This window comes from Ursus maritimus, unplaced genomic scaffold (assembly GCF_017311325.1).
Source record: "Ursus maritimus isolate PB19 unplaced genomic scaffold, ASM1731132v1 scaffold_23, whole genome shotgun sequence".
Lineage (NCBI taxonomy): Eukaryota > Metazoa > Chordata > Mammalia > Carnivora > Ursidae > Ursus > Ursus maritimus.
The window spans coordinates 19,756,604-19,781,176 of NW_024424786.1; the positions used below are offsets into that span (position 1 = coordinate 19,756,604).

Below are 24,573 nucleotides of genomic sequence, written 5' to 3' on the forward strand. Positions count from 1 at the left end.
CTCTGATAAATCCAGTGTTGCCTGTGTTGGACTGAGACCGTTACCGTGCGCTCCCTGGGAGAGGACACTGTATCCGCTTAGTTTTGCCTTGGGGATATTTATGTTCGCAGATAATTTGCAAATCTTTATTCTCCATCCCTGACCTCTCTCTCAATCTTCATATTCATACCCAATTGATTGCTGGAACCTGTATGTCCTACAGGCATCTTGAGTTCAAAATGTGTCCAAATCTCATCTCCAATGTCCAACTGTAGTTCCTGCATTTTTTTCCATAAATGAAGCCAGAAACCTGGGAATCACCTTTGATTTCTTTTACTCTCTCGCATCTAATCACCAACTCCTATGCACTTTCTCTTATAGATAACTGTTTCATCCTCTTTTCACTCCACTCCCACTGCTACTGCCCTAAGGCCCATAAGCGTGTCTTACTTGCAGAATTACAAGTCCTTTACACCAGGTCTCCATGCTGCCTGTGTTAATTCCTGCATCAACCTCCCCCCCATCCCTGTCTCCATTTATCCTCCACATGACTGCTGGAGACCTGGTTGGTTTACCCTTCCAGCCATGTTTGACTTTACTTTCCATTTAATTTATCAGTTTTCTCATTATCCTTTCTCATCCATCTATTCCTGGAATAGAATATGACTGCAGCTGCCATCTTGTAGCCACAAGGTAACCTTTATGATTAAAGCCTTGTGCTAAGGATGGCAGAACAGAAATTTGGAAGGAATCTGGAATGAAGACACCACTGGGCCACTGTATCAGTCCTCAACTAGTTACCTTTGGCTTTGCACAAGAGAAAAATAACCCTTGGCTATTTGCTATTTAGGTATCTGTCTCATCCTAACTGATACATCAAGCTTTAGACCAATGAGTCAAAGATCGGAGGTGGTCTCAAGGGACCTCAGAACCAGAAATGGCCTTCACTTTACAAAAGCATAGCCTGGCAAACTGTTAGATCTCTTCTATGTGTGAATATGCATTCTTACTGATGAAATAACATTTGAGCGTGTTATCAACTAACCAATCACACCTTGGTACGAACGACAGGTCATTCAACATACTAAAAGAATGTGAATTTAGATGAGAGGATACATAAGCCTGAAGTTATTCTAAGGAGCAAGAATTGGATGGGGTTGCAGGGGAGATTTGGGGCATCAGGAGTACTCTGGGAAGTGAGAGGAGAGGTCAACCAGAAAAAACAAAGAAGCAAAAACGGCAAGGGATCCTGGGAATAGCTTTAACTTTCAACATTAGCTAGTTTTAAATTATTGTTTTATTGGGAAAGATTATTTTTTAAAAATTCAGGTGTTTTTTTTTTTTTTTAAAGGCGAGAGAAGCAATAATAGAAGGATTTGGTAGCCTGATGATAAAATAAAATAAAAAATAAACAGGAAAAACTACTTACTCCATTTCAGAACATTTTGACATGTGCCAATAGGAAAGGGTCTTCATGGTCCCTGGGGGCAGCTGCTTGACCCCATATACCCTTCCCTCTTCCTACAGTTTTCCCTACAAAAGCGTATTCTTGGGGCGCCTGAGTGGCTCAGTTGGTTGGGCGTCTGCCTTTGGCTCAAGTCGTGATCCCAGTGTCCTGGGATGAAGCCCCATGTCGGGCATTACTTACTGCAATAAGTAAATAAAATCTCAAAAAAAAAAAGTATTCTTGGGGAAAATGGAAGGTAAAGCATATGACAGGATATAGTCAAAGCCAGGAAATAACTTTGAATGGGCCTCTTGTAACAGGACAGTGAATTTCAATTTCATCTTCCAACCTAACAACAAAGGCTGATTAATATTAGTTTATGGAAAATAGGCAATTACACAAAATACAGGACCAGAACCAAAATTCGTTTTTAAAATGTGAGTTTTTTGCCACTTGGAGGATTTCATTCCAAACTCTCAATTATATAATTACAAAAAAATCCATGTTTCAGGAAAACATACTTAATCTTAACATAAAATTCATGTCACTTATCACAAAGTTAGACAGTCAAGTGTATAAAGGAGAAACAAAACTGAAGCAGTATTTACAAATTTAGACTACATGAGACATTGTGAAGACTTGTTAATAAACAATACAATACATACTTTTACACACTACATTTCAAAAATGATGCATCTGTGAACAATACGATAAAGGTCATAGCGTTAAAGACTTTAAATTAAATTCAAGGTTGTCATGTTGAAGATTTTAAATTAAAGGTTGGTAGAGTTGAAGGCTAAATGCAAGGCCAAGGTCATAGTGATGAAGTCCAAGGTTGTAGTGATGAAAACTTTAAATTCAAGGATAGATTGTCTAAGAAAGGACAAACAACTAGCATTCAAGCTATTTAATCAGTTAGTTTCCTGTGAGTACAAAATATATAGGAATCACTAAATGGATTAGCCTAATTACAAATTCTGTTAATTTCTAAATACTTCGCAACTGCAAGAAGTCTTTTCACAGAATCATTCAGTCACGTAGTTGCTCTCTATCCTTCTGTAGGTATTTCTGCTACAGTTTTCAATCCTTATTCAAAACAATTCCCTCCCATTTCCATATTTGTGTAAGTATAAAATATTTTGAAACAAAGAAATGTCTGTTCTTTAGCTAGAGAACTATTCTCCCACTGACTTCTAGAAGAGAGAGAAAGAAAAAAAAGATTCCCATTTCCTCCTCTACCTCAAAAACACAAAGCAAACCAAAACAATCCAATTCGTAACGAGGTGTCGCATAGAACCCAGGGCCCGGAACAATATTTCATGCTAGCTTTCCTGCTATATGCGGAGAACAATTTCGTTATTTACATTATTGGGAAATCTATTTAACAACTGGATTCATGCCAGCGCTTCCATCAGCATGGCCTCCCTAAAAAAGGCGAGAGCAGCGGCGTCTGCGAATGGGGACATCAAAGACTCTCCTCCGTCTCTCTTCCTCATCGTCTTCGTCAGACTCGTCCATATCCGCCGAGTCATCATCGTCTTCTTCCTCCTCCTCCTCTTCTTCCTCTTCCATCTCTTCATACTCATCAGGACCCATCTCCTTGAAAGAGAAAACAATCTTTTGATAAGAACTTCCATCAGTTTTTTTATACTTATTTTATGCAAATTCTCATTTACCTAGAATATAACAACTGGACATGCCAAATAGGAATTTTTATACAGTTGAACCGTGTATTTTCCTAAATCCACATGCTGATGCAAGATTCTACAGTGTATATAACATATATCACATTTTAAAAGGCTCAATGTGGTTTTAATGGTAAATCTATTTCATTAATACCGTACTTCTATTTTACATGGTAGTTGGTAATTTGTACAAGGCAGCCTACAGACCACTTCTAACAACCCGAGATAAAATTTTACTGGATTTATTTTAGGGTATTAAGTATCAATTCTTTATTAATCTACACGCCAACAGAAAAGAGGACTCAAAAATATTACTAAGGTATGACCTCTACTGGTAACTTTTATGTACTGTCTGGAGGTCTAATAGACTTCTACTGAACTCCTATAAAGACACATCATTTCAATTCAACCACCAGGGGCAGCCTCTACTTGGAAGTTACGTTGCTGAAGGCTCTCAGAATTAGGGCACCAGGGAGGTGCAACGTGCAGTATCTCAACGTCTCGTGGGAACTTCAATTCTGCTTAAGCAGTGTCTCTAAGTCTTGACTTACACTGCTGTCAATTCTTCTCTCTCATACATTTGAAGACTCAATGAGAGGAGTCGCTATATTGGAGAGAGTTCTGAGCAGCAAGGAGCGCCTAGCTGGTGATGTGGGAACTACTGGGAAACATGGGATATGTTTGTCAGCACAAGTCCTTTTCTGGAGGCCTTTACAGCATCCTGTATCCAGCACTCACTACCCCTCTGATCTCATCTCTAACCACTCTCCCCTGGCTGCTGCACTCCAGCTACCCTGGCCTCCTCGCTGCTCTTCACACATGCCAAGCATTAGCATGTTTATGTAATGTTAAGTGTTTCAGGGCCTTCGCACCTGCTGTTCTTCTGTGTGGAATATCCTTCTGCCACATATATCCACCTGGCTCCCTCTACTTCTTTCAAGTCTCAACTCAAATGTCGCCGAGGCCTTTCCCGACACATCTTTATATTAGAACAACCCAACAGGACACTCCTTACATATCCTTTACTCTGATTTTTCTCCAGAGCACTTACTACTACTTGGTGTAACTAGGTAGTGTTTACTTGCTACCCTTGTCTCTTCCAACTAGAATGTAAATTTCAAGGCAGAGGTTTTTTTTGTTTTGTTTTGTTTTTTAATTTCCTCAACTTTCTTCTTTTCTTTTATTGAGGTATAATTGACATACAACATTACATTCATTCATTCCAGGTGTACAACATAATTATTTGATATTCGTATATATTACAAAATGATCACCACAGTAAGTCCACTTAATATCTGTCACCGCACATAGTTACAGAATGTTTTTTCGTGATGAGAACTTTTAACATTTATTCTCTTAGCAACTTTCACATATGCAGTGCAGTCGTCACTATACTCAGCACGCTGTACGGTACGTCCCCGAAGGCAGACTCTGGCTGTACTGTTCACTGCGTTTCCCCCAGCACCTCGCAGGGACTCAATAAATATTTGTTGAGCAAGCAAATTAATTAATGTGGGAGAAAAAAATTGTTCTTTAGGAGCTGTCAAAGGATTGTCACTTAGGATTTATTTTAACACTAATAACAACAACATTAACAACAATCAGAGAAAATATACATAAATATGACATGATATTCCATTATTTTTATTGTTTGATTTTTTTTAATCTAGGGAATGAAGACTTTAAAATTCAGTAGAAGGCTCAAAAGGGGCAAGGGGGAAGGCTCAGGAAATCCTAAAACATTAAATTCAGGTAGTATGATCATTAGCCATCTTATTGAAGAAGAAAACAGAAAAAAATGTTAAAGAAGTCAGTGTGGCTCAAGAGCAAGACCGCTGATGATCTCAGATAAAAGTGTACATACAGAAGCAGCGGACGGAAAGAGGCACACACAGAGAAGAACGGAAATAAATAAGCAGCAGGAACCTCTGAAGTGTCCACGAGCAAACAACGAACCACCTAGAGCAACAAAAGGCTTGCGACCAACCAAAGCATACCTTGTAGTGACATTCAAAGTATCAAGCAGAAGGAAGTATTAAGTACAATGATTCTCATACCATTAGGGCACAAAAAAGGAGAACAATTCAGTTTCCATATCAAGAAAACTAATATTTCAACAGGAAAGGTACAATACAAATACAACACCATACAAATACAATCCCCACTGCCTCTTTCATGTTGATTAGAAGTAAGTCCAGAATTCTCATTTCTTTTTATTGATATCTCATCCTTGAGAGGGAGAAACATTTTCCACAAGGCAGGTCAAGATTTTATATGCTTATTTGTGGTTGGGAGGAAATTAAAACTCTAAATAAGTAAGAACATAGTTAAGAGGGTTGAACATGTCATGAGTTTATTATTATAATTTAAAATTTAAATTTAAAAATTGTAAACTTTAAAAAAAGAGTAAGTAAATACTATAAAATTTCTCAGTTTTCATCTCTAACGTGATAAATATTGATATAACCCACATCAACAAGAGTTCTTTGGAGTCCTCAATAACTTTTAAAAGCTTAAGGGAGCCATGAGACCAAAAAGTTTGAGAACTGCTGTCCTAAATTAAAGACTACTTTATACCCACCCTAACAAACATTAAAAACAAGTCTCAACGGATCAAGCTGACCCCATAGTAACTTAACTGCCTGCCCAAACAAACCTCAACATTCTTCACACTTTAGGTCAGGAATATTAGCAATTTTAGGACAAGAAATATTATCAAAGAGAGAGACTTCATAATAATACAAGAAAGCACTTCATTAAAAAGACATAATCATCCTAAGCATATCTGCATATAATTAGAGAGCTTCAAAATACATGAAGCACATCTGATAAAATTAAAAAGAGAAATAAACAAAACTGTAATTATGGCTGGAGATTTCAACAATCATCTTTCAGAGAACAAGGACAAAAAAAAAAAGTCAGTTAATATATAGAAGACTTGGAAAACAGTCAACCAATTTGAACTTTCATTTATAGGATAATATTCCCACAATTGGCAGAGTATACATTCTTTTCAAATACACAGGGATTAGTTACCAAGATAGACCATAATGCTGGGACATAAAACCTTTAAAAGGATTGAAATTACACAGTGAGTTCTCTAACCATAACAAAATTAGAAATCAGTAAACAAAAGTTAACTGGAAAAGCTCCAAATGTTTGAAAATTAACACATTTCTAGAAAAGTTACAGATCAAAATTAAATTACAAGGGAAATTCCAGAATATCCTGAATTAAATGTTAATGAAAACAACATATCAAAATTTATAAAATACAGCTAAAACAGTGCTTTAGAGAAAAGAAAGGCCTAAAATCAATAACCTAAACTTCTACCTTAAGAAGCTTGATAAAAAAGCAAATGAACCCCAAAGTAAGTAGGAGGAGAGAAATAAAGAAAACCGCAGAAATCAATGAAATAGAAAATGAGCAAACAATAGAGAAAACCAGTGAAACCCCAAGTTGTTCTTTCAAATGACTAACAAAAGAGATAACCCCTTAGGTAAACTCATCAATGGAAGATATAAATTACCATTATTAGGAGCAAAAAAGGACATATGACTATAGTTCTTGCGGCCATTAAAAGGATATCAAGGGAAAATTATAAATAATTTTATGCTAATAAATTCAACATTTAGACAAAATGGACAAATTCCTTGAAAGACATAAATGACCAAAAGTGAAATAAGTCGAAGTAGGAAATACATTAAACTCCTATTTCAAACTTTCCCACAGAGAACTCTAGTCCCAGATGGCTTCACTAATGAGCTGTATCAAACATTCATGGATGATACCAATCTCAGACAGAAACTGGACCGGTCAAAAACAGGAGACTGTTACAAGAAGTACAAATTCCTGGTACTGGAAATACACAGTAGAAAGCATTCCTGCACTGGGAGGGAAGCTAAACTTCACTTCCAAACCCAGACCGTAGATCCTTTTTACTAGACATGCAAGCAAAGTGGCCTAAAGTCTCGTATCATTCTTCTCTTTCCAAACGGGGGTTGGGAATGTGTCAGCTCTGGGTCAGACTAATCCTATGTCCATCTTCCCAGGAGCCAGAGGGCCCTTTCTGAACATTCAACACCTACCACTCAGTCACACTCTGGGTATACGAGCCATATTTTATTCCTATTGAATAGCTGGAGCCTCATAAGTCTCTTGTAATCATTTTATAATCCGTAAGACTGGGGGACTGACACTATCATAAAGCAATCCTCAAAGTGAGATTTAAAAATTATACCTAAGTTGCCTTAGGAAATGATCCCAAAGAGAGATGACTACAAAGAGGATTTAAAGGGTAGACTTGCACTTTTAGTAGTCTCTTTCTAGGATAGTTATATTATTCTACAAAATTGGGATTTTTAGCAAAAACACTGCAAAGAAATTGCTTTTCTAATCTTAATGAAATAAAATAAAGCCTATTCTAACTGGTCTAGTGTTTCTCATTAGGCCACAGAACTTTTTTTGGAAATGGTGGAAAAGAGGCTGAACTTTTAAAACCAATACCTTTCTACATGATACTATGATGGTGGATACGTGGCATTATACACTTGTCCAAACCAAAAAAAACATACAACACCAAGAGTGAACCCTAATGCTATAGGGTGATTATAGCTATAGATATGGGGTGATTATGATGTCCCAATGTAGGTTCATCAACCGTAACAAAAACACCACTCTGGTGGGAGATTGATGAAGAGGAAGTCTGTGTGTGCAGGGGGCAGGGGGTATTTGGAAAATTTCTGTACCTTCTGCTCAATTTTCTGTGAATCTAAAACTGCTCAAAAAAAATGACATCTATTAGAAACGAAACAAACAAAAACAGCTAATAGTAGAGTTACTCTGATTGAAGTGTATGGAGTCTAGCTTACTTATTATCCACCACTCCCACATATTCACATGGCCCCCCCCCACGATATTTCCTCAGAATCTCTAGGGTTCTCTGGAACACCATTTATAAACCATTTGTCTGGCTAATCAACAAAATCCCTCTGTGGAGTTAATTCTACAAAGTCATGGAAATCAGTCCCAGAGGAAAATTTAACTCACCAATCGGGCTATAGACACCCTGAATGTTGGACAAGCCATATGGAATCGGGGAATAGCAACATTAAAGATCTTGTCTTTAAAGTAAAGAAAATGGAAGGTATAATATCCTTCCATATATCCTGATGTTGTAGAAAATGTGGTACAACTTGTGTATTCATATACCCGACCTGGGCTGATGATTGGAAATTCACCTGCAGAGAAAACAGTAATAAGAAACCAAAGTATAAAATTCAGTTCTTCATTACAGTAAATAAGGAATGTCCTCTATGAGATTACGTAAACTATGTTAAAGTAAATGCACAATTAGAAAAAAAATCTAAAGTGCCCTGATAATCAAAATCTTTTAAAAAGCTGATGGTCAATGACAATCAGAGCTAATGATGATTGAAATCCACAAGTAAGAATCTGTGCCACTGATTTTAACATTTCCCCCAAATTTCAAAAACATGACCAATATGAAATTTATTTTCCCTTTCTGCCCTATGCCTGCTAACCCTGCAGAGTACGACAGTGAATAATTATCCAGCTAAAAAAGATGACGAACTTAAGAAGCGAACAAGGAACTCAGGTGATCCACAGAACGGAAAATCGATCCCTGAATAACTGTTTGCGATAATTTTAGAAAAGTTCACGTTTAAGGTACTAAACTAATAGAATAACGATCTTTACACATTATATTTATGAAGCAAAGTATTGGAGTTACAAGAAGCCCAGAATCTATGATATCTCTCACACTGTAAACACAGCTATTAAAAGACACAGTCTTGGGGGCGCCTGGGTAGCGCAGTCGTTAAAGCGTCTGCCTTCGGCTCAGGGCGTGATCCCGGCGTTCTGGGATCGAGTCCCGCATCGGGCTCCTCTGCTTGGAGCCTGCTTCTTCTCCCACTCCCCCTGCTTGTGTTCCCTTTCTCGCGGGCTGTCTCTGTCACATAAATAAATAAAACCTTAAAAAAAAAAAAAACAACCTTCCATTTGGGGGCGCCTGGGTGGCACGGCGGTTAAGCGTCTGCCTTCGGCTCAGGGCGTGATCCCGGGTTATGGGATCGAGCCCCACATCAGGCTCCTCCACTATGAGCCTGCTTCTTCCTCTCCCACTCCCCCTGCTTGTGTTCCCTCTCTCGCTGGCTGTCTCTCTCTCTGTCGAATAAATAAATAAAATCTTTAAAAAAAAAAAAAAAAAAAAGACACAGTCTTGGAGCGCCTGGGTGGCTCAGTGGGTTAAGCATCCAACTCATGATTTCGGCTCAGGTCACGATCTCACAGGTGGTGAAATCGAGCCCCGTGTCAGGCTCCAGACTCAGCGGGACGTCTGCTTGAGATTCTCTCTCTCCCTCTCCCTCTGCCCCTCACCCCACTCATGCTCTAATAAATAAATAGATCTTAAAAAAAAAAAAAAATACAGTCTCATCCACTAACTACGTCGTGCCTTTTCCCAGCAGAAGGTCACATACATGCGCTCCAAAATGTCTTAGAGGCGACTGCCCTATAAACACAAACCCTGAGTTACATACATACCAACTACTCCAGGTCCTTGAACTTCTTCTACATCACCTTTAGCATTTGTTATTCTCCAATAGCGACTGTCCAGCTGACAAGCCTTCTCAGGAAGCGCATCCTTTGACATTTCAATCCTGGAGAAGGAATGGGGTGGCAGAGACACAAATCTGGCCTGAGTTGGTTTCTTTTGCTTAAGAGCTATAATATTTGGACTAAAGACTGTGTTAACCATCTATTTCTGTAAGTTCTCAAAGATATGGGCCTGATTAGCTTGGCTCTCGCACAGAAATGCCTTACTCAATTGTACACCTGACTTGCCGTGAGAATCAACAATAGAATGGGGAACATAAAAATTTATGAACACATTGGTGATAATAATTTTTTGCTCTTCAAGTAAAGATCAACGTACGAAATGCTTTCTAGAATACAGTGCAATAAAAAATTCTGTTTTGGGGTCCCTGGGTGGCTCAGATGGTTGGGCATCAGGTCATGATCTCTAGGTCCTGGGATCAAGCCCTGCATTGGGCTCCCAGCTCAGCAGGGAGTCTGCTTCTCCCTCTCCCTCTGTCTCTGCCTCTCCCCCTGCTCATGCTCTCTGTAACTTTCTGTCTCAAATGAATAAATAAAATCTTTAAAAATAAAATTCTGGTTTTTTTAATTTGTTATTAAAAAACTGACTCTGAAGACATTTCCCTTTTTTCCATTAACTTCTAGAAAGCTCAGAGAAAAATGTCACCAGTCAGTTACTAGAATTATACCTTGACTCTTTCCCAGTACTGTTATTTCCCCCTTTCTCTAGGAATCTGCTGTCTTGTTTTCATTTGGAGTACCCTATAAGCAAGTGTCGGTGTTACTACTCTAAGCATGTGTCACTCTTAGACAGGACCTGAATTAAACAATTAAAATAACAAATATCTGCACGTGTGTAACTGGACATATCAAAGGCAGCATATAATACCGAATTCCTAGGATGCTCCATGGTTAGAATACACAGCAAAAATATTTGCAGTATGTACATATGCATGTATACGTATTTCTAAAATGTCTGTAATATATCATAAAATACATAAAAATATATCTAAAAACAAAGTATCCTTAATTCCTTAAAGGAATGAGTTATCTTTATGTCACAGCACAGAGTACTTCTAATTAAAGCAAATTTAATATCTGTTTTTTATTTAACCAAATCCAATGCTGATACAAAGGCAGCACCTGACAAATATTTACTAGAGCTTTTATTGAATCCAGGCAGCCTAAATGAAATTGAAAATGCATGGTTTTATCTTGAACAATTTGATAGCTTCTAAATACAACTCTCATAGAGAGCTTTCCTGATGATTCTAACTTACTGTCCACCTCACAAAGTACCAGGCACAATTCTTTAAACACAGTACATTTGCAAGACATAACTTAAGTAACTTGGAGGTTACTATAAACTCAAGGTACCAGATTATACTAGATCATAAAATTACACTTTATAAAAGTATATATTATTATACTAGATGATAAAAAATTTTGTTATCCACCTTCCTCCACACCTCAGCAAAAAGCTGTTTTTCAAAACGTGTTTGATGACCATGTCAAAGGGGGCAATAATGACACAGCCACAGGCTGTACCCCGTTTACATCTCTCACCTGATTCGGTATGTGAAGAAGTAGTGGGGAGGATGGACAGAGCTGAGTTCCGGCAGAAACGATGTAGAAACTGAAACCGTGATGTCCCCAGTTGTTGCCACACACTCTGGATCATGAACATATCTAGGTAATTTTAAAACATTAAACATTTTTTAATCAACTAACTTCAAGCCTGTAAGAGATTTCAAGAGACAATGCAAAATAGCTTATACTTCACCTTACAATCAAAAATTTAAACCATATTTGGGAACTTAAAAGATAAAGTCCTAGGAAGCTTAGAAGAAAATTATAAATTACAAGAAAACTAGAAAAGCTTGAAGACTTCAGATCAGTAATGATAGCATCAAGGCTCAATGATCAGTGGTTCAAATAATGATTCAACGATTAAACTGGAAACTAAAAAGAGCTTATCTCAGTTTTCAGAGCCAGGAAACTTTTGGGACATCTGAGAGTCCTATCGACAGTGGCACTGACAATAAAGTGTGTTGGTATGTTATTCTAGAGACCTCTAATTTATAGTTAATCTATCATTTTTGCCAACCAGGCTACTATGAACCAATATTACCTCTAGTACTATCTATAATACCAGGATGTTTCATTTACAGATGATAAATAATATCTGCCAAGAGTTCACAGTTACTGACTTGCTATCCATGATAAATCCATTAACTGGCAAACAGCCTGTCGTCCCCCCCCACAAAAGAAACTATGTATAAAAAGAAACTGTACCATAAAGCCGTAACTTCGAAATCAAAACCAGTTTTTCCTCTGGATCCTTCAAGATAAGAAAAATACCGGCTATTCAAGTATTTGAATGTGGCTTTAAAGTGGGAATAACACAGTGGCATTTAAGATAACGAGAGGTTCCTGTTATTTGCCTTCTTTTGAAACTTCATCTCAAGATGTGTAACTAATGGTTTTTTTCTGACTTACAATCATTTTAATTCAAAAAGTCCTGAGTGAAATACCTGAAAATTTGGTCTCTGATGATTGGGAAGCCACCCGATACAACGTTGTTGACATAAGAAGTAAACCAGTCAGTAAAAGTAGCACCTATAAACCAGGGGAGGAAAAGGACAAATAATTTTTGTAAAATCTATATTGGAAACAATGGTAATTTCTCTATGCTTAAGATATGAGTTCAAAACTAGAAACACTTACAATTGTACTAGTCCATTATCAGGTCAATTTCTATTCTCAATTCTATCCATCTCATTCCCACCTGCCTTGCTAGGGAACCCTCCATCTACCTTCAAACTACTGTTTTTTTTTTTTAAAGATTTTATTTATTTATTTGACAGAGATAGAGACAGCCAGCGAGAGAGGGAACACAAGCAGGGGGAGTGGGAGAGGAAGAAGCAGGCTCATAGCAGAGAAGCCTGATGTGGGGCTCGATCTCATAACGCCGGGATCACGCCCTCAGCCGAAGGCAGACGCTTAACCGCTGTGCCACCCAGGCGCCCCTCAAACTACTTTTTACACTTACAATTAAATAACAGATTTTTAAACTTTATCTTGTGTTGGTACAAGAATGAAAAGCCTTCTTCTGTCTATAATTTCTAGAGCATATGGAACAGAGAAAATAGAGATACAGCTATGTCTAGGAAGAAACTACAGGAAAAATATCAGCACCAACCCTCAGACGATCAAGGTATATACCTTTGGCCCAGGTACCTCCTGACTCATGCACAAACTTCTGGCAGAAGCCAGGCTCAGCCCAGGCATCTAACAGGGGTATGGCACTGTACAGTTCTGGGCATCAGACCAATCCCAAAGTAGTCTAGCTGTACCACTAGAGATTCCGATGCATAGTGGTCCTCCATATTCCCAGTGACCAGCTCAAAGTCCAGTCCAGACCAGACCACACATCCATGATCTAGTGAGCGGATCAATGACAAGTATTTACATGAATTATGTTTGCCCCTTCTATGTAATACAACGTAACTTTCTCAGACCCCCACATCTATTACTAATACATCTCAGTGCCCAGCAATATTAGTCCCTGAATCAATGTTATTCAATGAATTTCTCTGTAATCTTGTTTCTATTAAGACAGTTCTCACACTCTGCCATGCTGAACATCGGAGCTAAACTTATAGTATTTACTTACTACTCTATTTAGGGAATAAAAGAAAGATACAGTTTAAGCTTGGGTCTCAGGGTTTATAGCTTTAAAATTCTAAAGGCATCAATTGAGAAAAGGTAAGCTATAATAGTTGGCTCTTTTCTCAACATCCACTAATGAATGGCCAATTCTAACCCTTTAATTACTGAATGTTCTATTTAAATGATCACCTACCATCGAAGCCCTCTGAACAAGATACTAAGGAGGCATATGAATAACGTCATTAAAATTCATTGAAGCTATAATTTCGTTTTTAGAACTAGTGATTTCCCTATAAAGTTTAAAACATCATTTTGTATATTTCATGGAATAAAATGTTACAGTAAAAAAACACCAATTTTTCATGGTCTACATAAAAATGAAATTGGCATGATATGTTTTAAGGTACCTTAATTTATAGTAATACACACCCAGGTGTGTTCTTTAAAATGAGGACAGTCTATTCTATGCGGTCTTCACCACTCAACTTACCTGAACACAGAGTCTAGTTTTTTTGAAATATCTATTAATAATTCACTGAACACCAGGAGATTCCATCTTGTGTGTGTGTGTGGTTTTTCTGTTTGTTTTTTTTAAGATTTTATTTATTTATTTGACAGAGAGAGACAGCCAGCGAGAGAGGGAACACAAGCAGGGGGAGTGGGAGAGGAAGAAGCAGGTTTCCCCAGCAGAGCAGGGAGCCTGGTGCGGGGCTCGATCCCAGGACCCTGGGATCACGCCCTGAGCCAAAGGCAGACGCTTAACGACCGAGCCACCCAGGCGCCCCATCCACCTTGTGTTTTACCAAAAATTCCAAGAGTGTCAAACTTAGTTGAATCAAGATGTATTTTTATACATTCCAAGGTAGTTTACCTTTTCAAGTAAGCCTATATCTTCGCATCTCTTTGGTAGCACTGGGGTTTTATCAAGGCAGCTTAAAGGAAGCCGCTTTCTTGTCTCTCCTCCCAGCACTAACATCCCATCTCATCTCTCCTCCCTCAGCACATTCTCAAATCTTTTGCTTTGCTCTTATTCCAGGAGAAACCCCAGCTACCAGCACAGTACTCAGATCTTAGTACTCTGCTGTAGTGGCGGGGCCTTCCACACCATCAGAGACCAGCACCAAAGCAAGAGTGAGAAACTCACAGAGCTTAGCTGGCACTTACCTTAGAGCTCAAGGAGCCTTTAGTTTGTAAACGAGTAGCACCACTGTTCTAGAGCCATGGTGATCATCTCTGAAGGCATGTGCAAAGATGCCAAAGAGGGCAGTAAGCAGGGCCATAACCCCCAGGGGGCACTTAATTTGGAAACCATAGACCAACACGAATCGGGGAGCTAAAAGCTAGAGGCTACGTTAAACAGCTTTTTATAACGCACTACGTAGGGAGAGCTTCCCGATATTGTGAAATATACCATAAACTTGGAACGTGTCAGAGTATGGAACGAATGGAGACTAATATTCTGTTCAAGGTTCCAATTAGGAGATACAATTAAATGCAGACACCCCCGCCTACAAGGCCCCTTTACTATTAATATATAGGGATGTTTAAAGTGTGCCTTTGAAAAACAGAATGCATAGTCAGGAAGCATCTCTTGAGCAAAATCTAAGCAAAACAGGACTGGATGAACAGCAAAGGGGTGAGCTGCAATTGCATACAAACCGATTGTTCTCAAAATCCTATGAGAAATACCTTTGAAGGCCAAGAAAAAGTAGCTGTGCCAAAGAGTCTATGGAACCCAGTTTATACTAGCCTCTGAGGACTGCTGTTCTGAGATCTCTAGTGTGATTTATCAGTATTTTACCATAATTGGCACCACAAACTGCATAGGTATAAAGTTGTTTTATCTATCTGTTTCCAATTATGTATTAACACGTTTGATGGAAAATGCATGCATGCGTAAGGTAACTACATACATACTCGTAGCAATTCTATTCATTTCCCTGTTCTACAGCAGAGTCCCAAGAGCACAAGATTATATAGAGTATGGCTTTTCTCCAAATAGAAAACAAATTCACACAAAGTACAAGGGCTCTTCGAATGAGAGCCTAGATAAAGTACTTTATAAACCAGAAAGCTTTAAGAAAGCCAAGTATAAACTGCCAGCTGATCAAGTAACTGCAAAGTTTTTACCAACTTCGTTTCTTTGAGCAGGAAGAAGAAGGAAACGGAAGACTATTTTTACACCTACCTATGATAAACATGTCAATAGCGGCTGGATTCCGAGCCATTTGGTCCTAGGTGAGAAAAAGAACATTATAATTGAGAAAATGACATTTTACTTAATTTCTCATTGTTCATTATCTGTATCTTTCCCTGGAGACAAGCCACAATAGATAAAAATAACAAGTGCTCTAACCAACATCAGACGTTACTCATACTTTTCAGTCCCTGCTCTTACGATTTCTATATTTAGGTCCTTTCTCGAAAGTCCTTAGAAGAGTGCCAGGCACTTCTCAATAACAGTTAAAATGCTTATGTACTGCCATGACTGTTACAGCAAACTAAAAAATTATCCTTTAAGTTAGGAAGTTAAGGTAAGAAGATATACAGCCTATGAAGAAAGGGCTTTAGATTCAGAGTCAAGAGACCTGAACAGTTAGTTCTAGATTGGTTACTGGTGTCAGTAAATGGAGGGACCAAGCCATCATCCTACAACATACAGAGGTAACAAGTCAAAAATGAGATGATACATGAAAATATTTAGGAAAGAAATAAAACTATGAAAGCTCTTTAAATACTGTCAATGTTATATGGAGTCACATGTCTCAGGTATCTATAATTTTCTATTTTTTATTTTTTTTATTTTTTTAAAGATTTTATTTATTTATTTGACACACAGAGAGAGACAGCCAGCGAGAGAGGGAACACAAGCAGAGGGAGTGGGAGAGGAAGAAGCAGGCTCCCTGGGATCAGGCCCTGGGCCAAAGGCAGATGCCCTACGACTAAGCTACCCTGGCGCCCCTATAATTTTCTATTTTAAATTCTTCTTTTAAGTTAAAAGTCCATAGTTTGGCAAAAATGAAGCCAGAAGATCTGAGAAATTACAAAGAACTGAAGAAATAAGAATGAAACCAAATACCACACTTTCTGTGATCGTATTTAAATCATAACAAAAGCCTTCTAAAAAAGAATCCACACTTCTCAACAACTCACCTATCTAATGAAGAGTTCAAAAAGTTTCTATTAAACTCAGAACTTGAGTCAAATGATGTTCAAAAGCTAAATTTTTAAGTTAGAAATTAAGTTTGAAATGTATATTATAATTACTTCAACAAATTGCATTAGTTTTTCTTAAACTTAAATTGCCTTAACATGTATCACAGCCTTCTCTCTATATGCACAATGGTTTGCACTGTTTGTCCACAGCTAAAATTTTCCTTGGCATTCCATAATGTCAGAATATTATGGCCGAATATTAGCCCTTTAATTACATGGGCCTAAAATCAAATTGTATAATGCTCTGTACCCATTCTACAGCCCTGGAAACTCCTACTGCACACACCTGGACACTCATCAGAACACATCTTACAGCCGCACTTAAACACACGTCCTACTTACTGGACATTGGTAGAAAACTTCATTTTTGTTTCGGCCCTCTGCAGCTTCCACTGCTATGTACTGACTCAAACCAGTATGTATGCAAAAAGTTAAAGGGAGACAGTATTTCAGTCCCTGTCTCTGCTGGAAGCCTCCGGCGGCTGTATCGACGTCTAACAGATCCTCCGAACGATAGTGATTGGACAGCGCCATACTTCCCAACAATCTGAGAGCACAGACAAAAATTTAATCAATTCCAGTGCGAAACAAACAGCTGTGCTTCATCTTTTTGATGTATGATAATTTCCTACCGACAGCTTTGTAAGAACGGACTAACATGTCAATCACCAAAAACATTGCAATTTCTTTACATTCAAACTCCTGAGTGGAAAGATTCTGATTTAAAGTAAAAGTCTAAAATGTCTAAAATGTCTAAAAAGCCTTCTTAAAAGAAAAATAGTTTTATTGCTTTCAAGACTATCTTGCTGTGATATACTGATTTGCTAGTGTTTTGCTATATATGCGTGTGTGACGACTTTAAAGTTGAAAGGGGGAAAACCCTAATACCTTTATCTTGATACAACTTTTAGCTTATCCTATCCTCTCAGGCAATATCAACGTAAATCAATCTAAACCTTGCCCAAATTTTCATAAACTTGGGATGCCTGGGATCTAAACTGATCTCACTGCATATTCATGAGAATAGATGTACTGGCCCTTGATGGAAGGAATCCTCGATGATAGGATTCCTATCCTAAGTCTCACTGTTTGGACTGTGGGTAGATAGAAATCTCTGTGTAGAAATTATGATCCGTTTGTCATGTCAATTCTGGGCAACTCTTTTAATAAAGTTCTCTCTTATTTGCTCTTGAAATATGACAATTTTTCAATTTTTGTCAAGTTTCAGTTCAATAGAGAAAAAAGACTAGAAAAAAACAGCCAGTAATTTAGGCTTATTTCATCCTAACTGCCCAATATTTGATTTCTGCACCCGACCTTCTGATCTCAGTATGATCACCGCGTAGTCACTCAACTCTGATCTAAAATGGTAACAGGGCCTCATATGATTCTTTGCACACAAAGAGACGCCACGTTCCGTTAGGAACAATACAAAGTTCTCCCTAAGTTCTTAGGAACATAAGTGCAACGTCTCTGATATAGCTTAATTTCATAAAAGAACAAAAGGAGTAGGCCCAAAGCATATAGCTTTTAACACTGTGAATGAATTTGACACCTACTGCATGTCTGCTTTCGCCAGAAGGTTCGACAATGATTATTTCCTCTTAAAAATAGGTCACTCAATTATAGGCTATGCCTGAATAGGACAAAATTATTTTCTTTAGTGTATGTAGCCCTGAATAAATAATTGCTTTTTACATGGATGGCATACAGAATTTACATCAAGCTCTCCAAAACAATTTACCTGACCTATAATAGGATAAAGACCTCAAGTGTTCTGAACAGTTTTAGTTAATATATACTCTCACGCACATCCACTCTATGTACCACAGCACCCACCCTAACCTCAACTTCATTTTGAGTATAAGGATGCATTGATAGAAATGTTGTTTTTATGAGACATACTTATTTTGGGAAAATCAAATTCAAGCAATAGATTCTGTCCTTTGGATTCTTACAAGGAAGAAGAGGAAATTCCTATACTCCTTTAATCTGTTAAGAGTAACTACAAATTGTATTTGTTTATTTTCATTCTAGGAAATGACGTGTGTCATTAAAAATAACCCGAATGCCAAACACTCTTACCCGGGAACCACTAGCTTCTGCCCATTGTGGATACGATACGAACATCGATAATCATCAGGAAGCTTGCAACCAATCTGAGCTTCCACGGCATCTAGGTCTTCCTCTCGAGCACCCTCTGCAAATGCACAAAAAAAAGCAAATTATGAAGAAACAATAAGCTTTATATCTAAGGAGAAACACAATCAATCTGCTGCTAGCCAGTGGAACAATCTTAGAGCAAGTGAACTCTGTCCAAACTGCACTGCTGAAATACAGGGAAATAAACTGAAATCAGAGCAACATTATTTCACTTTGGCTTGGCTCTGACATTTGAAGCACTGAGAAGGAAATTCCTCAGTTTCCTCTCAACAGGGAAAACACTGGGGGCGCCTGGGTGGCTCAGCTGTTGTTAAGCGTCTGCCTTCGGCTCAGGGGGTGATCCCAGAGTCCCAGGATGGAGCCCCACATCGGGCTCCCTGCTCTGCTGGGAGCCTGCTTTTTCCTCTCCCACTCCCCCTGCTTCTGTTCTCTCTCTCGCTGGCTGTCTCTCTCTCTGTCAAATAAATAAATAAATAATCTTAAAATAAAAACAGGGAAAACACTGGCACTCAGTGAAATACGGAAAGGTATGCAGCAGGGAGATCCATTTTAATTATTTCACATTACGATGCAAACTTTAGGGTATACCTCATTTTTCTTAATCTAAACACTCACATTTAAAACACACTCTCTATTTAAAACAAAAAACAAAAAACAAACCTCTCCAGAAGTTCTCTAAACTGATGTTGTTCAAGAGCCTTGACACTGTCTCTTAATGAGAAATATAGGACACAGGTAGGTATAGGTTCATACTGTGGGGAAGCCACTAACTTAAATACAATTTTGCACATTTGTCAGCTTGCTTCCAGCTTTAAAAAGCAGGACGTGATTACAAATAACAAAAGAAGAGATTCACTCCTACTCAGTAATAGTTTATCTGGTGGTTGGAGCAAATCTCTTGCTGAGAACTAGAAAAGCGGAACAACAGAAAATTGGTTTCAAGGCTTTCGGAGAACCTCAAAAACAGTGAGAACCAGAGAGAGAGGCAGTCAGAAGAACAGGGAAACTGAAAGGTGAGCCCAGCCTTTGGAGCAAGCCTGTTTTGGAGGTAACTGCCAATTCTGAAAGTGGACCCGTGCCTGAGAAGCAGAGCAAACTTAAAGCAGCAGTATGGACAGAATTTTCCACAACTGATGAAAACATCAAACCATAGACTCAAGAAGCACTATAAACCCCATGGAGAACAGTAATAAAGAAAATCCTATCTAGGCACATTACTGGGAAACTGCTGAAAATCAAAGACAAAGAGAAATCTTAAAAGCAGCCAAAGAAGGGGAAAAGCCATACTGTCACTTTAAAAGGAACAACAATAAGACTAATAGCTACATTCTCAACAGAAACCATAGAAGCCAGAAGAATGATCGCTTCAAAGTGGTAAAAAAAAAACAAAAAACCAACCAAACCTGTTGACTAGAATTCTATATCCACTGAATATATACTTCAAAAGAGTAGATAAAATAAATATATTTTTGAACAAAACACAAAGTCTGAAAAAACTCAGCAGTAGTAATCCCTCATTTTAAAAAAATACTATAAGGAATTCTTCAGGTAGAAGAAAAATGATCCCAGATGAAAGCATGAAGATGCAGGAAGAAATGAAGAACAACGAGAAAAGGTAAAAATGGAGGTAAATCTAAAATAAAATTGAATATATAAAATAACAATGTTTTCAGGGATAGAAAGTATGTTCAAAATTAAAATCACAAAAACTATAGTATGAAAGGCAAGGGGTATCGTGATAACTGGAGTTAGAGTCTTCTAAGGTTTTTTTACTGACAGGAAGTGGTAAAAATACTAATTTACTTCATTAAGTCAGAGATGCACCCTTTAATCTCTAGGGTAAATCACTAAAAATGATAAACAAGGAAGAATAAAAGATAATTAAGAACAGAAAAAAAGGAACACTTGCTCAGGAGCACAAATAAAAAAACAGGAACACAGTATACTTAAACTCAAATACATAAGTAATTACATTAAATATAAATAAATGAAATAATCTAATAATTAAAAGACTGACAGACCAGATAAAAAACACAATCATGTATAAGAGGCCCATCTTAGAGATGTAGATACACAAAGGAAAGTTAAAATGGCTGTACTAAAATCACACAAAATAAGCCTTAAGGCACACGGCATTATCAGAGGTAATGGAAGGCTTTCTGAAATGGCAGAAAAGGTGCACCTAATAACCCAACTTCAAAATTTTATTTTTTAAAACAGAATTAAAATGGAAAAAAGAGATATCCACAGCCATAGTTATTCGTTTTCTATTGCTATACTATTAGCAGCTTCAAACAACATGCATTCATTATCCCATAGTTTCTGAAGGTAAGAAGTCTGGGCATGACTGAATTGGATCCTCTGCTCAGGTCCCACAGGCTGAAATCATCATGTCAACTGTGGCTGCTATCTCAGGTTATATGCTTGGGGTCCTCATCCAAGTTCACTGATCATTGTCCAAATTCATTTCCTTGCAGTCGCATGACTGGGGCCCTCAGCATCTAGAGGCTACCTGCCATTCTCTATCACCTGGCCCTCATCACAACATGCCAGCTTGCTTACTCAAAGCCAACAGGAGATACCTATGCTTCAAATCCCTCTGCCTTCGGGAAGGGCCAGTTTTTAAGGGCTCACCTGATTAGGTCAGGCCTGTTGAGGATAATTTCCCTTTTGACTAACGATTAACTCAAATTCAACTAATTTGGGACCTTAATTACATCTGCAAAGCCCATTCACCTTTGTCATCTATTACCTAATAATAGGACTGAAATCAATTATATCCACAGTACCACTCACATTCAAAGGGAGGCCATTATTATACCAGGAATGTACAGCAGGGGTAGGAATCTTTAGAGACATCTCAGAATTCTGCCCACCACACTGGTAAATTCTAAAATACCTCTCTCAGTAACTAAAAGAACAAGCAGACAACAACAAATAAATTAAATAAAATCAGTAAGAGTGCCAAAGATTTTAACAAGATTAACATTTTTTGTCTATTATATACATAGCATTGAATCCAACAATTGCAAAATATACATTCTTTTCAAGTGTATATGGAACATTTACCAAGAGAGATTACATGCTGGACCAGAGAACAAATCACAACAAATATCGAATGACTGAACTCATATGAGCATATTATCTGATCAGAACAGAACTAAATTATATTAAGAAAATTATTTAAAAAAAAAAAAAAAAACACCCAAATTTTGGAAATCAAGCAATACATCTCCATATAAACCTGTGGGTCAAAGAAGAAATCAAAAGAAATCAGAAAATATTGTGAACTGCCTATTAATGAAAATATAACATATTAAAACTTATGAGATGAAGCTAAAGCTATGCTTAGCAGGAAATTTATAGCAAAAGTATTTGAAGAAAACAAGAAAGCCTGAAATTTTATGATTTAATCATCTCAAGGAAAATGCCACAGTAAACTCAGAAAGGAATCAGAGAAATTAATGAAATAATAAGAAGTGAATATAGAAAGAACTGACAAAGGCTAAAGCCAGTTCTTTGAAAAGGCTAATAAGATTAACCCCTACCTAGTAAGACTGATAAAAAAATAACAGAAAAAGCACAAACAATATCAGAAATGGAAAGGTGAAATCACTACAGATCCAACAAGCACTGAAAAGGTAAAAGGATATTATAAAAAACTTTATAGCAATTAATTGGAATACGTAAATGAAGTGGACAATCTCCTAGAAAAATACCCAAGACTGACATAAGAATAAGTAAAAAATCTGAACAGTCCTATATCTAATAAAGAAATTTCATCTTTGGGGTGCCTGGGTGGCTCAGTCGTTAAGCGTCTGCTTTCGGCTCAGGTCATGATCCCAGGGTCCTGGGATAGAACCCCGTTAGCGGGAAGCCAGCTTCTCCCTCTCCCATTCCCTCTGCTGGTGTTCCCTCTTTCGCTGTGTCTCTTTCTGTCAAATAAATAAATAAAATCTTAAAAAAAAAATGCATCTTTAACTTACAACCTTCCCACAATGAAAACTCCAGGATTGAATGGCTTCACTGGTGCAGTCTACGAATAATTTAAGCAAGAAATAATACCAAGCTTACATAAACTCTTCCAGAGAACAGAAAAAGAAGTAAAACTTCCTGACTTGTTTTATAAGGCCAGCATCATCTTGATAGCAAAAGCTGACAAGAACATTTCAAGAAGGAAAAATTACAGGCCAAAGTTTCTCATGAACATAGATGTAAAAATCCCAATCAAATACTAGCATATCAAATCCAACATTCAAAAAGGATATTACAGCCAAAGTAAGTTTATTCCAGAAATGCAAAGTTGCTTTGATATTCAGAAAATCAATTAATGCAATTCAGTACATTAAAAGAATGAAGTAGGAAAATCATGTGATAATCACAAGGTTGAGAAGTCACTTGACAAAAATTCGAGTATCCATTTAAAACACAAAAACAAAAATCCTCTCCACAAACTAGGATCAAAAGCATCATTTTTAAAGGAGAAATGTTGAAAGCTTTTTCTCTGTGATCAGAAAGATAAGGACACTCATTATAATCACTTCTATCCAACACTGTACTGAAGGCCCTAGCCACTGCAATAACGCAGGAAAAAAAAATGACATGAAGATTGGAAAGCTAGAAATAAAACTGTCATTATTCAATATCCTTAGGGAAATGCAAATTAAAACCACCACTACATATCCACTGGAAAGGCTTTAAAAAAAATAAAAGAATGACAACATTAAAGTGCTGGTGGGAATGTAAAGTTTTAGAACCACTTTGGAAAATGAAGAGTATCTTTCGAAGTTTAATATAAGCACACTCTACAACCCAGGAAACTCAATCCTAGATATTTACCTGATGTAAGTATGCTCATATGTACATCAAAAATTATTTGCAACATTATTTATAATAGCCAAAAAACTAGAAATAACCCAATATCCATCAACAGTAGAATGAATCTATAAATTATGATCGACCCATAGAATGGTAAACTTTCAAGCTACTGCTATACACAACAGAGATGAATCTCACAAACAAAATAGAAAAAATTCACACAAAATATATACTTAATCATGCAAATTAGATAAAGTTCAAAAAGAGAAAACTACTCAGCAGCATTAGCAATCAGGACAGTGGTTACTTCTGAGAAAGAAGGAAGATTCTAGGTACAGAAAATTATTCTACTTCTTGACTTGGAGGGTGTTACAACGGTCATGTTTATGTTGTAATAATTTATCAAGTTGTATACTTAGAATCCACACACATTTCTTTTTTTTTTTCTTTTTCTTTTTTTTTTTTTTAAAGATTTTATTTATTTATTTATTTGACATAGAGAGAGACAGCCAGCGAGAGACGGAACACAAGCAGGGGGAGTGGGAGAGGAAGAAGCAGACTCCCAGCGGAGGAGCCTGATGTGGGGCTCGATCCCAGGACCCTGGGATCACACCCTGAGCCGAAGGCAGACGCTTAACAACTGAGCCACCCAGGCGCCCCCACACACATTTCTGTATGTTAGTTAACATCACTAACGATACATGTGAATATCACGTGTCCCTAGGTATAAGGTGATAAGAGGGGCACTTCACCTCTGTGGTAATCTTTCTAAAAACCCATTACTCCAATGTAATCATAAGTAATACTTCAGACAAAGCCAACTAGAGAATATTCTACAAAATATGTGAGGAGTACTCCTTCAAACTGTCAAGATCATGAAAGACAAGGAAAGACTGAGAAACTGCCACACACCAGAAGACACTATGGAGACATGACAATTAAATGCAATGTGGTATTCTGGATTGAATTCTGGAATCC

General features: G+C 37.6%; 1 protein-coding gene across 1 annotated transcript in view; it reads right to left on the reverse strand.

The window, feature by feature from the left end:
• Positions 1-1,849: 1,849 nt before the first annotated feature.
• FBXO3 (F-box protein 3) overlaps positions 1,850-24,573 on the reverse strand; it is a 32,374-nt gene continuing 9,650 nt past the window's right edge. The window contains exons 4-11 of the mRNA XM_040638933.1: positions 18,700-18,814; positions 16,957-17,161; positions 15,587-15,632; positions 12,261-12,345; positions 11,293-11,415; positions 9,676-9,791; positions 8,161-8,351; positions 1,850-3,025 (exon numbers count right to left, since the gene is read on the reverse strand). Coding sequence (XP_040494867.1) covers positions 2,852-3,025; positions 8,161-8,351; positions 9,676-9,791; positions 11,293-11,415; positions 12,261-12,345; positions 15,587-15,632; positions 16,957-17,161; positions 18,700-18,814 — 1,055 coding nt within the window. The 3' untranslated portion in view covers positions 1,850-2,851. The remainder of the gene's footprint in view (positions 3,026-8,160; positions 8,352-9,675; positions 9,792-11,292; positions 11,416-12,260; positions 12,346-15,586; positions 15,633-16,956; positions 17,162-18,699; positions 18,815-24,573) is intronic.